The sequence below is a fragment of the Podarcis liolepis genome (assembly GCF_965112155.1).
Source record: "Podarcis liolepis genome assembly, chromosome: 10".
In the NCBI taxonomy this organism is placed as follows: domain Eukaryota; kingdom Metazoa; phylum Chordata; class Lepidosauria; order Squamata; family Lacertidae; genus Podarcis; species Podarcis liolepis.
This window is the reverse complement of record NC_139562.1, coordinates 55,910,675-55,927,403: the sequence shown is the minus strand read 5'-3', so window position 1 is coordinate 55,927,403 and position 16,729 is coordinate 55,910,675. Positions and strand designations below refer to the sequence as shown.

At 41.1% G+C, this 16,729-nt stretch overlaps 1 protein-coding gene across 1 annotated transcript in view; it reads right to left on the bottom strand.

Annotated features, from left to right (window-relative positions):
* Positions 1-4,401: 4,401 nt before the first annotated feature.
* KCND2 (potassium voltage-gated channel subfamily D member 2) overlaps positions 4,402-16,729 on the bottom strand; it is a 288,864-nt gene continuing 276,536 nt past the window's right edge. Inside the window, exons 4-7 of the mRNA XM_083463561.1 lie at positions 10,986-11,075; positions 9,050-9,145; positions 6,364-6,611; positions 4,402-4,862 (exon numbers count right to left, since the gene is read on the bottom strand). Coding sequence (XP_083319687.1) covers positions 4,685-4,862; positions 6,364-6,611; positions 9,050-9,145; positions 10,986-11,075 — 612 coding nt within the window. The 3' untranslated portion in view covers positions 4,402-4,684. The remainder of the gene's footprint in view (positions 4,863-6,363; positions 6,612-9,049; positions 9,146-10,985; positions 11,076-16,729) is intronic.

The following is a 16,729-nucleotide window of genomic DNA, read 5'->3' as shown; positions in this document are numbered from 1 at the left end:
ATACAATAACATATTAAACATTAAATTAGAGGGTGTGTTTTTTTTTGTAGGACATATTAATCATGCATTAGAGGGTGTGTTGTTTTTGTAGGACAGTAAAAAAAATGTGCTATTTTGAGGCAATGGAGGAGAGACTGATGTTCAGAAGAAAGTGGTGCTTTTGTCTGCACAATAAGTAGAACGAATGCCATCTCAAATCACACGAGGACCTTTAGCAAAGGTTTCTCACATTCACTTGAGGTTCGTTTGAAGTACAGGCAGGAGCAAAGCGCTTCCTGAATGAGGTTATGGCAAAACCAGTTGTCCCATTCAAGCATGCAGAAGTTTTATTTAAATATTCCTCAGATGTCCGATTTATTCAGCATAACACATCTTGTTATACCACCTTTCCGAAGTACAATATCAGTTTCAAATCTCCCCGCCCCCACTCCAAAATTGTCAAAAAAACTCCAACAACCTTGGTTTCTTTTGTGTGATACACAGAAATAATTACATTTCATTTACAGCACAGATGCATTTTACACAGTCGCCAAGTCATTCACTACCGAAAAACAGCATTTAAATCACCTAAAACACAAAAAGGAAGTTTTAGCATCTGAATTTCAGAGGGGAGAAATATAACATTTTTGCATGGGTGATGGGGCCCACCAGCGTTGTGGAAAATCCTTACCAAATTCAAGGGCAGTGGGGGCAGAGAGGGTTGCATGAAGGTCACACTGCTGGAATGTAACCTGTACTACAAGGAATGTAGCATCTTTAGAGACGGCATATTTAAATCCCAGCAGGGTTTCAATAGGGTACAAGATTGGGGGTCTTGGACGCATCTCATCATTGTGGTTCTGCTCTGTTTTCCTCTTGTTGTAACCTGTTTTTGCATGCAGAGTGCATCTCCTGGATCAGGTCTTTAGTCTCCAGGAGTTTTCTGTGGCTGCCATATTCTATCGGCAAATTTAACATTCGTTAAACTCAGTTCAGAAGTACAAGGTTACTAAAAGAAGCGGAAGCCGTTGCAGTTTCAGATTCAGAAACTGACACAAATTGCAAACAAAGCTAGTTCTCGTCAAAGTTAATCGGAGGGAGAGTTTGTAAACCTTGAGCTGCCCTTTCTTGCTTTTTATTTTAAGAGTTCAGAGCAGATCTCCCTGCACGGTGAGGCAAGCCGAGGGCTGCTTCACCATTTTCCAGCGCATTATATGAAAATGTTCATATTCCGCAGGAGTAAAGGGTTACAGCGGCAGGTTGTCAAAATGGAGCTGTGTTTCTGCGGTTGAAGAATGAAATGATTGTGTGGTTTCAGTGGAGTCACTTAGAAAGAGTACAGCAGAGAGCAGAAAACTCTAGCTTTGCATATTATAAAAAACGTCAGTTGAGTAAAAAGGGCCAGATGTCACTTGCAAATGCTGTAGACTCTTTCTAGTGTGCGGAAATGAATGGGTGTTCCAATGCAAATGATTAAAATTATGCCTACGTATCACAGCTTTTCTGCCTTCTTTTATAAAACTAAACAAAAACAAAAAACCCCACCAATTTGACTGTTTTGTGTAACGTTTCCTATGCAAACATACCTGGCAGGAAGCCCCATTGAAAATCTTCTGCACAGACACATAATGTAACTGATGGGTTACCGGACTAGTTCAGTATCTGCCACAACGTCTCGTGTGAAATACCACCAATTGGTGCAAGCTTAAATCCTGGCAATAGGGGTGGGGGAGAGGGAGAAGGAGGACTGGGCTCCTGCTTCCATAACAATTGTATAGAAGAGGGGATTTTAGCAGATGCCTCTATCTGCCTAGTTCTTAGGCACAGCCCTTAGATTGCTCTGTTTTTCACCTGGCCACCCTACTGGCAAAAGACTTACTTCTGGTGCACTGAGTACCAACAACTTAAGCGCTAAGATGAGCGCGTTTTGGAGGGGATAATTTCCAGGGCAGATAAATGTGGCCTTGGTGAAAAAAATGCCAGAAGATGCAAAAGTTATTTCACTTTCTGCCTTGCATTCATCATTGGTATATACACACACACACACACACACACACACACACACACACACACATGTATACACACATACATACACACACCATATTTTTCGCTCTATAAGACGCACCAGACCACAAGACGCACCTAGTTTTTGGAGGAGGAAAACAAGAAAAAAATATTCTGAATCTCAGAAGCCAGAACAGCAAGAGGGATCGCTGCGCAGTGAAAGCAGCGATCCCTCTTGCTGTTCTGGCTTCTGGGATAGCTGCGCAGCCTGCATTCACTCCATAAGACGCACACACATTTCCCCTTACTTTTTAGGAGGGAAAAAGTGAGTCTTATAGAGCAAAAAATACAGTGTGTGTGTGTGTAATGCAAGAAATCTACAATTTCTTTTATTAATCCCCCCCAACTCCCCCACCTCTTTTAGAACCAGGCTCCAAAAAAGGAGTTTTACCTGTGCAACCAATGATACCTGCATGAACATGTCTCTGTTGTCCTGGCTTAATCCCTGTGATCATCTGCTCTTGTATATATAACATTATGACAATTCATTTCATTTCCCCTTGATTCAGTTTCAAAGGAGGGGGAGCCACACCAAAGGGAGATATTTTCCTGCCCACTCTGAGAACTATTACTCTTAATGCACTGATATAGCATGGCTAATCCGTCCAGAGGACTGGGCTGGGAGAACCTATAATTCTACATACCCCATCCCCTCTCTTATAAATGAGCCTCTGATCCAATATTGTGGCAATGTGAAATGTATTTGGATGTGATGGTGGTCACATAATGTTACAGTAATAGATGTAACTAACCCATACTAGACAAATTGTTTGGGAATAGATGAGGATGGCATCTGATGACCAACATCCAATATATTATTTTTAATATGACATAATTGCAGACAAGGAACTATGTAAGGACATCCTTACTTCCATACAGCAGTGTATTCAATGACTAGATGAAGACACATCTGTTAATACACAATCATTTAGGACCCATTCTAGCAGAGGTGCTATATAAATCTATTTAGTAGTTTCTTGAGAAGCACCTTCAATGTTTGGTTACACGTTCTTACTTAGAAATATCTTGAAGATCTGAAATTATGGGGGAAAAACAACCCACCATGTTCCTAAACAAATTAGCAACAGTGGAGAAAAGTTACTTTTCTGGAAACAGCATTTTAAAAATCCTTTGGACAATGAAACAAACAAAGGAAAAAAAATTAAACAGTAAAGTTTGTGTATTGTTCCTACAATTATATGAGTAATCCTATTGGGGGTACATCCTTTGACATCACTGGTTTTTGTGGGTTTTTTTTGCAAAATTAGGTCCTTTTCACCATTCATCCTTGTGAGGGTATTGCATTACTAAGTGTTTCTGACTACAGATTTGACAATCAACATTTTCGTAATCCTCTGCAAATTAACTTGCATGTCTCCCAGTGCTCAGCTTGTCTAATAACACAACATAACAGCGACGTTTTAGAGATGTTAATCACTAAACCAAGTGATTGTCACTTTGGATGAGATTTACATTGTATCACTGCACTAGGAAGACTGTCGTTTTCAGGAAACATAAAGGATGGTGTTCATAAAACAGGGCTTCTCAGTTAATTTATGGAAACCCTTGACATTCAAAGAGGATAGAAATGCAGCGAAAGGCAATGGTTGGCTTTAAGGAATTACAGGGTAATGAGAATTAAATAAACTTTAAAAAAAACCAAAAGCTAACATCTGTGACAAAAAAAAATTGCTTTTGAAATTATTCAAAACATTTTCATACAACAGAAAATACTTTACTGTCTATCCGGGTGATTATTTTACCTGTGTAGCTGAATTTGTGCAGTTTTATACATAAAGGCCTGATTCCTGATACAACAGGTGTATGTTGAATTATTGCAGTTGTAACAGTACCAAGGAAGCAAGCAAAAAGAATGATAGATGCTAAACTAACTGAACACCTCAAGTTCACTAATGCATGTTTCAAGTGAGAAATACTTCATTTCCCCCACAAGAAAGGAAGTTATTTGCACAACCATGGAACATTAACAATCAGGTTTTTTGTAAGTGCACAGAAATGTCCCTTTTCTACAGTAAAATGTTATCATGCCTAACCTGAAATAAACAACAGAAGTAAACTCAGATCACAGCTCCAAAGAATTTTCACATGCATTGTGGTTGCGTTTCTTTCAATCGATACAAATATTGTATGAGCCATTTTCTCACTATCTCTTTTAAACTCACTTGGTTATGGGTTCATGGTTTATCAACAGGAAAAAGGAGGACACATTATCAAAACTGCATTTCCAGTCTTGGTTTTGCATTCATTTGGAACTGTCTGACTGGTGGGTTGCCGGGTGTGTGTTTTTTTTTTTTTAAGATATTTTATCAAAAAGATTTTTCATGGTAAGAAGAAGCATCAATGGGAGACCTTTCATTGTGCTCATAGAGTAAATCAAAAGAGTCACAGAAGAGTTTGCTCCAGAAAAGTTCAAGTGATGTGTAGAAATTCCATTTGGTTGCCCAAAGCACACAGTTCAATATTGAAAACCCCAAATGTTTTGCATCTCCAGAAACTCAAATTTTCTTTCTTTTCCTTGTTTGCCATTCCACCGAACAAAGAGTTGTTGTGTCCCTCTTTCTTCGGGATCTTATGCTCTTGGCCGCAGTTCAGCTTCCGAGTGGTCTTTATTCTAACTGTTTTATAAAGCAGATACTCTGACAATGTTTCCTCCTGAGTACCTTGGCGATTCCGGTCTATCGTCTCCCTCCGGCGTAGTCACAGGCGGTGTTGGAATGCTGATTATTGCTGTGGTTACATAAGGCTGCTCACAGTTTAGTTTAACACACTCTTCCATTTTGGCATTTAAACTGGATCGGCTAGAGAAGTTTAAAAAAACAAACAAAAACAACAACCAATGGATAAAAAAAAATTATACAAATGTCCCATCTGCTTAGTGTTTTCTATTCAATTCTGGTATGTCACAAAAGCATGTAGGATGCAACTCAAATGTCTATTAGACTCTTCCAATGCTTATTCTACTGTTCATCCACCAGCCTCAACACATTTTACATGGAAGCAATTAGGAACCATGTCTTCATTGTAGATAAGAAAGAAACACAGCACTACAAAGGTAGGCAGGTCTGTGAAATCACCATGAACAGAACACCAAGGCGGTTTTCTGGTCTACAGCTTCACACTGGTCCTAGTGACTGGTGGCATCTCAGGTGGCTGTATTTGCTGTTGAGAGTAATGGAACAGCTGACCTCAGTTACTAACATTAGATAACCAACTTAGATATCATAGATGTTATAAGTGCGGACACCTGAGTCACAGACATGTGCAATTCGTCTATCTACATTCATTTCAGCGGAGGCCACCATATTGGGGTGCAAAGAAGTGCTAGTAAAGATCATGGTTTCTCTGAAAATAAATGGGACATGTCGCACATGCAAAACTCTGTGCGCATGTCAGTGTATACAAATCCTTGAATTGCAACAGATTTTGGTGCAACAAATTACTCTTTTGGTTGTTTTGGAGGCTATTATTACAACGTGATTATAAGCTTTCACAAGACCAATACACCTTATTAAAATGCCCTGATAGGCTAGCATATTTCGACTTAACCATTTTACAAAAAAAAGGTCATAAATCTCAGTCATATTATGTACATGTTATAGATATGAGAATCTTTCAGTATATGACTAATATTAAGTCTCGATAATGTTTATTTAATAGATTTCTTTTCCTTTTAAAAAACACCTCTCCCATGTGATATGGTATGAGATCAGTTGATATACCTGTAGTCACAATATTGCCCAGTGCCATGAGTAAGTTCAGTGCTCATCCACACAGCAATATTTTCTCAATAAAGATTTTCAATCCTGGTGCAGTTAAGTTTTTTTTAAAAAAAAATGAGGTCATCTATCAAGGGGAAGTATGACAAATGGTCTTGTGAACAGCTATCTGTAAACATACTGACCAAATTGAATTCATAGGTGTTTTCAATTCATTTGTGCCTTGTCACAATGGGACTACTCAAAGTCTCTCAAAATGTGGTTTCCAGTAGAGCCCAACATTTTACACAAATGATTTGCTTTGATAATTTAAAAGAACCAACATTCATTCACTGTTCCTCTGCCAGTTAAGAACTTCAAAATCGTTACATTCAAGACTAGGAAACGGCTTTCCTCGTAACATTACAGAACACAGGTTATGACCCCAAACGGAGCAATATTTTGCACGGGCACACACACACACACACACACACACACACACGCTCCATGCCAATTCTTTGATAGGATCAAACATCATGTTATCTCTGCCTGGAGAGCGAACATAATGCTATCTCTGTCTGGGGTCATTTTTAAGCTGAAGTACCTGTTAGACAGAGGTGTTCTTTCCATGCATCTGATCTGAATGGTACTGAGTTCTTGGACACTACTTGGGCGACTGCCAGTTAGGTTAGTGTTTGGGATGCGGAATGTCTTTTTATGTCTCCGTGAGCAGCAAGAGCTCGTCACTCCATGTTGAGAAGAAAGGGAAGGACTATGACTGGACTGCCTGTTGACAGCGGACACCTCCATGCAGCTTTCTTCGTAGGTTTGTTCATCCAGGAAGTCGTGATTCTGCTCAACATGATTTAGAAAGGAAAACAGCGTTAAATCTGAAAAGCGGCTGTGATAAATGAAAGTTTCCCCATGGCACAAGATTCGGCCTCGTTCATATTTCATGGGAAGAGAGCTGGTTTGCTTATTTAATAAATTTAGTAGCCCAACTGTTCAAAATACAATGTTTTCCCATGGCAGCTTACAACATTTTAAATAATTTAGAACCGTATCAAAATATAAGCAATGTAATCAGAAGCACGATAACAGCAGAAGGAAGGGGGGGGGGGACACCCAAATTCTTCTATATCGTTTGCTTCCTGCCCAATATATCACAGTCAGCCATATCGGTAACAGACTTAAAACAAAAATACTGCCAATTGAACTCCCTTCACTGAAAGTAATTTAAACAAAAGCATCACAGAGCCCAAGTAAATAAGGCAAGGAGCAAAAACAAGGTCCCCTTCTGATTCAGATTTCTATAGCTTATTTTAAAAAATGGCATCATTAGGGCTGCTAACTTGAACTCTGGCAGACCCAAACTTTGCTCAATTTCATGCTGCAACACTCTGAATTGCATTTCAGTCTGCTATATGTATGCTTCAAAACATGATCCAGTGCAGTGCAGAGTAAGTAAAGGGACCCCTGACCATTAGGTCCAGTTGTGGCCGACTCTGGGGTTGCGGCGCTCATCTCGCTTTTTTGGCTGAGGGAGCCGGCGTACAGCTTCCGGGTCATGTGACCAGCATGACTAAGCTGCTTCTGGCGAACCAGAGCAGCGCACGGAAACGCCGTTTACCTTCCTGCCGGAGTGGTACCTATTTATCTACTTGCGCTTTGACGTGCTTTCGAACTGCTAGGTTGGCAGGAGCTGGGACCGAACAACGGGAACTCACCCCGTCGCGGGGATTCGAACCACTGACCTTCTGATCAGCAAGTCCTAGGCTCAGTGGTTTAACCCACAGCGCCACCCGCATCCTCACAGTGCAGAGTACGGATGGTAAATAGTAGTGCACACATAACAGTGCTTTTTTTAAAGTTAAAAAACCCAAGGTGCCAGCACTCATGCTTTTGATCAAAATGCTGTGTGCCAGCACAAAATGGCTGCCATGCAGGTCAAAAGAATAAGCAACAGTACTTCCTGTGGGTGAGCCCTGTCACAGAAAAGCCAACCTTTCATGTTTAACAGACACTATTTTTTAAAGGGATCAAATCTGGCGCTGTGGAACTCCTCATAACTCAGATTCGTTCGGCTGCCATACTCAAAGCAGTGGCCCTGAGACATCAGGGGGCTTCTGAACACAGGAGCTTCATCCACACCTGACTGAGCTTCCAGGAGCAGATGAGGCTCATGTCATTGAAAGCGATGAAAACAAACACCATACAATGGTCCAGTGTGGAATACAAGAGGCTACGTTTTCTATTTCGCAGTGAGCAAAAGCGAAAAAGAAAAATGCATATAATAAAACCACTACTGAACTCAAAGTTCTCTTCTTCCAACAAAGGGAGCTTCCTCCAAGTCGGGAAGCCTTCCCCCATTGGAGGAAGTGAGTTTTTGCAGCCAACCTAGTACAATTTTGCCAGCAGAATTGTCATGTGGCGTTTTTGGTATCTGCTGAGATACGTGGTGTTGCATTTCCAATAGCCAGCATGTTCAGATTTCCCCTTGGATCTATCTTCTTTCTTTTTGTTGTCAGGACTCAGGAACGGGGATGCGAAGTTCAGGATATGGAAAGGAGCAAGTATGAACAGTGCTGCACACTTTGCTAGAGGGAGCCAGTGGCTACTACGGATGACCCTCCAAATTTCCCTATTTTTCAGGGAGAGTCCCGGATTTACAGAAGCTGTCCTAGTTTCTGATTTAATCCCATAATGTCCTGTATTTCCTCAGGGCGTCCCTATTTTCATCAGAGAAATGTTGGAGGGTACGGAGTTATGCAACCCTCAAGCTAAGGAGATACGACCTTTAGAAGACATCTGAATGAAAGCCCTGTATAAGGAAGTTTTTTAAATGTTTAATATTTTATGTTTTTATATTGTATATGTTGGAAGTTGCCCAGAGTGGCCCAGTCAGATGGATGGAGTATAAATAATAAAATTATGATGATGATGGAATAGGGTGTCCCTATTTTGATCAGAAAAATGTTGGAGAGTATGCAACTCAGCCCGCGAATTATCTGATCAAGCTGTTCGTAGGTTAAACTGAGCTATTAATCATTCAAGCACAGCGGTATTCTCAACAGAGCTAATAAAAACACAAATGAGTGCCATTTTTCCATATAAATTCTGCCACCAAAATAATTTCAGGAAACTGCCACTTCATGAAATTTCACTTGCTAAGTATGATGAAAATCTACTTCATCAGAGCAGTTCTTAACTAAGAGCAACAAGAGAACAGGAAATCAACACCATATTTATTTTTCTCAGATCACAAGGAAGCTGCAGGTTTATCATCTTACCGTGGTTTTTTCCAGACAGTGCAGCAGGTGGTGGTGCTGGATTTCAAAGGTAGAACCAGATTTGCTAACAAAGGCCTCTTGTTCATCACCGCATAACTGTTAATACATTGAATATTATATTTTTCTCAGTTGTGAAGAAATAGACTTTAAACTAAGTTCTTGATCAGAGCACATCTGGACAATTTATAAAGAGATCTGTTTTGTGGAAATACCAATTAATATAAAATAACTTGCGCATATCCACTGATCATTAGATTTCCTCGAAAAATCCTTTCAATGAGGCCCCAACCCTGCTAATAACCTGATTCACAGTTCATTTCAGGTGAAGTATTCGGTCTTAAGACCAAGAAAAGTGGAAGCATTTAAGCCAATGACCGGTTTGCCCTCCACAGTAGCTGTTGATCAAAGCTATTCTCTATGAAGGATCCTTTTGACATTCTAATCCTTATAAAAAAATACGTCTACGCTGGTTATCATCAATATAAGTTGTAACAAACTCCATATGTTAAGTAACACTCTGCAGCACAATCTAAAAGCGTCTCAAAGGATAGCCAGCAATTCTTAATGCTCTAAAGCTTTCCTGAATAAATGGGCTTTAGAAAATCACCTCAATGTCAGGAGGAAAGAATATAGACCTGCACCTCTTGAGGGAAGTGATTGCAGAATTCTGGAACTGCTAGTGATAAAGGGCCTCCTGTTTGCTGCAGATGACTTCACCTCTTACATTAAAGTGGGCAGGTTAGGAAACTGCTGCTCACAAGTTTGTTTAGATGTGGGTTTATGCGCTGTCTTCCATCTCTTTGCCTGCCCTTTAACGTATGTGATGCAATAATGTGCGATTTAGCAGAGGAATAAGTGAACAGAAAGAGTGTCAGGAATGGATAGATCAAGAGGAGATAAATTGCAGGAGAGGGATTGTGATGCAAGCACATCCTCATTATAGCAGGGACCAGTCATCTGTAATATACTATACATCAAAGTTGCAGACCAGTATGAAACTTGGTGGAGACCAGCAGGCATTTGGTCCATGCTATTTAATGGTGTGTCTGCCTGGATTAATCTATCCTGGTGAGTTACAGTGGTGGCCCCGCAAGACGGAATTAATTCGTTCCGCAATTTTTGTCGTCTAGCGAATTTTTCGTCTTGCGAATCACGAAATCCCATAGGAATGCATTGAAAATCAATTAATGCGTTCCTATGGTCAAAAAAAGTCCAAACAAAGCCAAATTTGGTACAACAACAGTTTATTAACTGCTCTTTAAAGTCACACATACTGTAAAGAGCAGTTCAAAAATTGAAGGGAAAATAAATTAACTTTATAAACAAAGCATGTCTTTGTTTTTAGAGAAAGAAAAAAAAAGTCGCGAGACGTTTTCGTCTTGCGAAGCAAGCCCATAGGGAAATTCGTCTTGCAAGGCAAATCGAAAACAGAAAAACCTTTCGTCTAGCGAGTTTTTTGTCTTGCGAGGCATTTGTCTTGCGAGGTACCACTGTATAACGTTATAAATGTGTTATAAAAATGTGACACCAGGGGGCACTGTACAACAGCCAATGGGAAATTGCAGAGAGCTATATAATGGGTTTTCCCCCACCTCTTAACTTTTTTGTATCAGTGTGTAGATCCAGCCCCTGTCTGTATGCGAAGGGGAGATGCTTTCTGGATGGCAGCTACAAACTCTAGGGAGCTGTATTGGAGATTCACAGGATGAAGGCTGCTTTCAGAGCTGAACGAGCAGGGCTCCATCACCTTCGACAAAGAGCTGACTGAGTCCCAAGAGAAACCTGGCTGTCACAGCTTCCTCTTAAGAAGCACAATGCCTCCTTCCTCAGACTGACTGTCATTCTAGGTTTGGAGGCCTCTGATGTGAAACAGAACACGGATTGCTGGGCTATTACTGAATGCTTTTTCTGAATTTAGAATGCACACGCTCATTACCTGGTTACTGAGCAAGCCGTTCCTTTTGCTCTGCATGTATGCGTTGGCAGTCCCACTCTTCGCAGCATGGATCCTAGCAAGCCTGGCTTTCTGTGTTGGGGGAGGGGGGAGGGAATGAGGATAAGAAAGAAATGTCACTTGCCTTGGTATCCTTCATTCGGTTTTCAAAGGAAGATAACAAAGCTAATTGGAATTACGTTTCTGTGAATAGCAAGGTCCCTAATCACGGAAGGGACTCTTTCAACTGGGCTTTCAGGTGCGGGCGCTTTCAGATTTACAATGCAAATGAGCAAGAAGCATTTGTTTCTCAGCATGCACCAGCCAACGAGAACAATGAATGGTGTTTACACGCATTTTCACATTGGACATGTTGTTTCTCCATTTTCCCGTCGCCACGATCATGCTGTTGCTTGTACGTCAAGGTCAGAAAGGCTGCTTTCATCTCACTTTAATTACTCCATTTCTAAAGGTTCCTTCGGAGAAAAGGACAATACGCCAAAAAGAATGCGTCGCTGTTAAACTGCTGTGAGGTGCCACACACAATTGCTCAGAACATTCTGATTTGTGGTAGAACATCTGCATAACACAAGGAGAGCTAAACCAGTGGATCTCAATTTCTTTGAGTACAGGGCCTTGTGATACGACAGCAGTGTACACACAACATGGCCTGGTTGATGGGACTTTGCTTGGATAAATGCCCCAAACACTGAAGAATTCAAACAAAAACCTTCATGTTTGAATAACCTACTTTTAATTTCCATTATCAAGGCAACCCAGGAATGTCCACCTTAAATTCAAAGCACAAACATCAACAATAATGTTTCAAGGGTTAGTAAAAAGAAGTGTAAGACCCTGTGGCTAAGAAGCAGTAGTCTAAGCAAATCATGTTAGATAAAAGCTCTTGAGTTCTAACTCTCTTCTCAAGCTATCATATATCCCATAACACTTGAAAATGAGGCTTATATGTCTTTCTTAATAATTGCACAGTTTTGCAGGAACTGACATAGAAGAAACAGTTGCTCTTAGGGTAAAGAAAATATACATCAGTGTTTAATATGGAGCCATTCTCAGCAAAGCATTTGGATTCTCCTTCTCATATCAGAGGCCAAAAAGACCAAGGAGTATGGCGATTCTTCAGTTGTATTATGCATCAAATTTGTACTAGTGCAACTTTGTTGAAAGCTACCATAAGGGAGGGTAAGATGAGGAAAGGACTGGGTGCAGCTTGGCTCGCCCATCTGTATACAACTTTCTGAAGTGCAGTGACTTTCTAACTAAGACACACTGCATATGCTAGGACTGACCGACTTCAGTTTTCTTGAGGGTTATTCTATTCTCCAGATAGTCATTTGATGGTGCAACCCCCTCTCTCCCTCCCAGATAGCTGTGCTTAATTTATAATAACTGGCAGAAGCTAGCAGCAATGACTTCACAAGTATGCAGGATGTAGACTGGGACAGACCTTTACTTGGACTGGGCTGCGAAGAATGACTGTCCTTCTGGGAAGACAGATCTGTGGGAGACTGGTAGGTAGACAATGGTAAGTTGGGCCTGAAGCTTCAGATTGATGTCTCAAGGTCCCATTTAGGGATGTGATTGCTCTTCAGGCACAATGACTGGCTCTACAACCTGTGTCATTGCCATGATAAATCAGGGGTGCAAAACCTCTGGTTCTACCCAACCTTCTGTGATGGTCCACCAGCACCCAGATCAATTTATCAGGGCTTGGCTAACATGCTAGATTGCAATGTGAAAGGCACAGATACTAGAAATGCTGCTCTTGAAGTGGGCTTGGGAAATAACTTTAGGGGACTGGAAGGTGAATTTACAATTCTTCTCAGGCTCAGATTTAAATCCGAGCCAGAGAAGAACTCCTGGCTTCCTGTTTCTTCTTTTCACACCAGGCCTCCCTAACTCCCAAAGGCACTACTGTACTTCAAGCCCTGACTCTCTTAAATATTCTCCCTTTACTTATCTGGGATGAGAGCAGTGGTGGCTCATGGGGAGACCCACTCTCTGTCATTGTAGCATGCTAATCCTTTGGTTTTGTAGTCTTCTCAGAACTAAGGAGGCAATCCTTGAGAAGAATATGAATCCCCATGCCTTTCCCCAGCGCAATAAGCTGATGGAAAGAAAGGGAGAGAAGTTATGGAGGGGAAGAGTAGCAGGAAGGTGGGTCTTTCTCTGCTAGTCCTTTGCCACAGCTGCCCAGGTAAGGAAAGAGAAGAGGGTGGTCATGTTTTGGGAAGTGGACTACTGGAGGAAATTTACCACCCCCCAGGTCATTTCTAAGTCAATTCAACATTGGCTTTGGAGAGCTGAGCCATCTCTTAAATAAATAAAATAAATCCCCTGTGCTGTTTTATTTTAAAATGACTCTCAGTCCCATGTTGATAACAGCTGGGTAGGAGTCTCATCAGGGCTGATATTTTCGTCCTGGTAGGTCCCTGCAACTAGTTTCACTGATTCCTAGCCTTGTATTGACCCCATAAATGAAATTAATGTTTTTTAAAATTTCATTTTAATTGGAGTTTGAGAGGCACTAAAGAGTCAGTGCTCTGAAGCTTCCTTTCAAATGCTGCTTGCCTCCAGGGGCAGGGCTGATGGATTTTCGTAGAAGCCACGCATTACAACCTTCCCAAAGTCTCTCTCTATATTTGTTCTATAATTCTAAATCTGTGACAGGGTGGGAAGGGATTTTTAGGGCAGGCATTTCCCTGCTCGCTAGCCAGCACAACTTAGAAGGAAGATTGCTCTTCAAGTACGGGACGTAACACGAGGGAGAACAAAGAAGACTGCAAAAAAGAAGAAGTTTAAAGTAAGAATGTCAGCTTGAGCAAGTAAGATGTGTAAATTGAACAGCAGGAAGTCAACATTAAAGATTACAAGTTCTGTTAGAAAGGAACAATTTTCATAGGATCAAATGCATGGCAGATAATAAAACAGCCTTCCCTTGACCTCTCAGAATATGAACAGTTGTACTCTCTCCAGTCACTTTACTTTTATGGCAAAATGTGTGCGCTGGGTGAAGCCATATTGAATTTGTTCATGTGCTTAAGCTGCTAGTGTTTGATATCTGAAGTCAAGCGCTGAATATTTTTTAGGTGGCAGTCCAGGTTGACTCACGAAGCATGTTGGAAGAAGCTGGTCTGCAGTTTTGTTCCATTAAGATTTAAATCCTTCATTTTTAAGAAAACAAGTTACCAAGTTAATTTTGGGGGAGAAATGAGGCAGACGTCCCTCCTACCCCCCCAAGCACTGTTAATTATAAATACTGACAGAATCCTTGAATTGTATCCATAGGCAAAAGCACAAAGGTGGATTTGCCAAATTACGGTAACTTCCACTGAAGATCTACAATGGCTTCATGGAAGTAGGATACATCACCTTCCACATGCGTTGACAGTGTTACACCATATAGCTGTTCTGAGCAGGTTTGTTTGTTTGCTATGGAGCTCAGTTTGGGGGGCTGGGAAAGGAAGGATCCAACACCAGTTACACATAATATACTATGGGCAAAGAACGCCTGTCAAAACCCTTCTAAGCTGCCACCTCAGGATAATGGCTGACAGGCTCTTAAGAGTATTTATTTCATTTTTGGCCACTTCTGCACTGTACCACAAGCAATATCATACCACTTTAAAGAGCCATGGTTTTCCTCAAAGAATCATGGGAACTTGTTAAGAGTATGGACAACTCTCAACTTACTCAGGGGTTATGTTCTGGAACTTTTGGGGATAGCGTGCACAACCAAAATTGTGTCTAGTCAAAACACACTGGATCAATGGCAGGTGGGGTTGCCAAAACCTTTTTTCCCCTGGATGCCGGTCCCCTTTCCACCCACTTTTAATTTTTTTAACTTTTGCCAAGCACGTAAAGTTGGATGTGCACAAGTTAAATGTGTGTAAGTTGTGAGTTACCTCTACCGAGTGTTGATGAAACCCCTATTGCCCCCATACAGCTATAATTTCAATGGTTTAACAATTCATCATTCTTCCCAGGGAACTCTAGGAATCATAGCTCTGTGAGGGGAATTCTCGGCACCCTTAGGAAACTTGAGTTCACATGATTCTTTGGGGGGAACGATGGCAGCTTAAATTAGTATGATACTGTTCTACATGTATAATGCAGATGGGGCTTGTATTATTACATTTATAGGCCAACTTTCTTCCAAGGAGCTCAAGGTAGTGTTCATGCTCTTCTTCCTCTCTGTTTTATCCTCACAGCAACTCAGTGAAGTAGGTTAGGCTGAGAGATAGTAACTGACCCAAAGTCAAGTAGGCTTCATACCTGAGTAGAGATTTAAACCCTAGTCTCCAACTTCCTAGTCATTCACTCTAGTATTTCATACTCTTAAAGAACATATAAATTAGTTAAAAGGTGCAGCCGTCATGAACCAAAGTTTCAAGCTGCCTCTGCATTGTAAGATGCAGCCTTAAGTAATCTTAGTGTAATGCATGCTGAGCTGGTTAGTAAAGCATGAGGATGACATACAACACCAGAAAGTAACTCCTGATGAATCAAGTGCCATTGAACAGTACAGAGGAAAAGCCAACTGACATCACAATTCATTATGCAATAACTGGAATGAATTTTAAGTTGTGGTCAGCAGGCTAGCTCAATACATTTTGGCACCTGAGGTGAGCCACAAAATGGTGTCCCTCTGGTCAGGGAGGAAGGAGCAAATGAAGAGCTACATCAGGAACAAGGTGGAAATAACTATCTACATCGGGAACAAGGGTGGGAGGAGAATAGCTGTGCCTCCTATTCGCTAAGAGGCCACTGTGGGGCTGGGTCAGGTGGGTATTGCCACCCGAGGCAGTTATCTCTCCTTGCCTCATGGGCAAGTGAGATTGTATGAAACAATCACACAAGAATATAGGGTTTCAATGCCTAAAAAAGCCCCAAATTCTTGTAGCTTTTATGGAAAAAGGCTCAACAACTTTGTGGGTTTACTAAAAAAAGCTCAATAATTTCTGTGGTTTTCTTAAAAAAAGCTCAACAATTTTGAAATATGGCAACCCTAAATAATGTTGCCATGCACGCTACTCAGCTGAAGGTGAGACCAAGACATCCCAGCATCTGAGGTATTATTATAAACAATAACAACATCCCACTGTTTAAAAAAACACAGAAGCGGATATTTAAGCCAAATGCCACACTGTAACTCATGACAGGGCCAGCCCTGAACCATACCCAGATATCCTCACCCAGATTGTCATCAAGTTGGGCTATGTGACGGCTTTAAGAGTCCACACAAAATGGAGGTCAAGTATATTCCTATGCGCTATAGACTCATTGTGTGTGTGTGTGTGCACCTGTATGTGTAAAATCAAAGAGGAACAGAACAGCATGTTTTCTAGCAGGCCCTCTAGTGCTTTGTGGAAGAGAGCCCTTAGCTATATTAAATCTTTGCAATGCGACATTACTGGCAGGTGCAATCTGTGGGCAATTCCCTCCTTTCTAAGCAGTGTTCCAAGCAAATACATGTCCAGTAAATATCACTTAGTTGCTCTTGAAATTACTCCTGTCATTTTTTCCTCTCTCATGCTGCCACTGTACTACTAATCACAGAACAGGCTGCCAAAATTGAACTTATCAGTTACTGTTCATATTCAGCTGCTTTTGACAGAATTCACTGGGGCGATTTAATATGTTTAGTCCCCGAGAGGTGCCAGGTGGAGAATGGATGGTTTCTGTATGTCATCAGAGAGTGAAAAGAACTGTATTTTTTCCATTAGCAC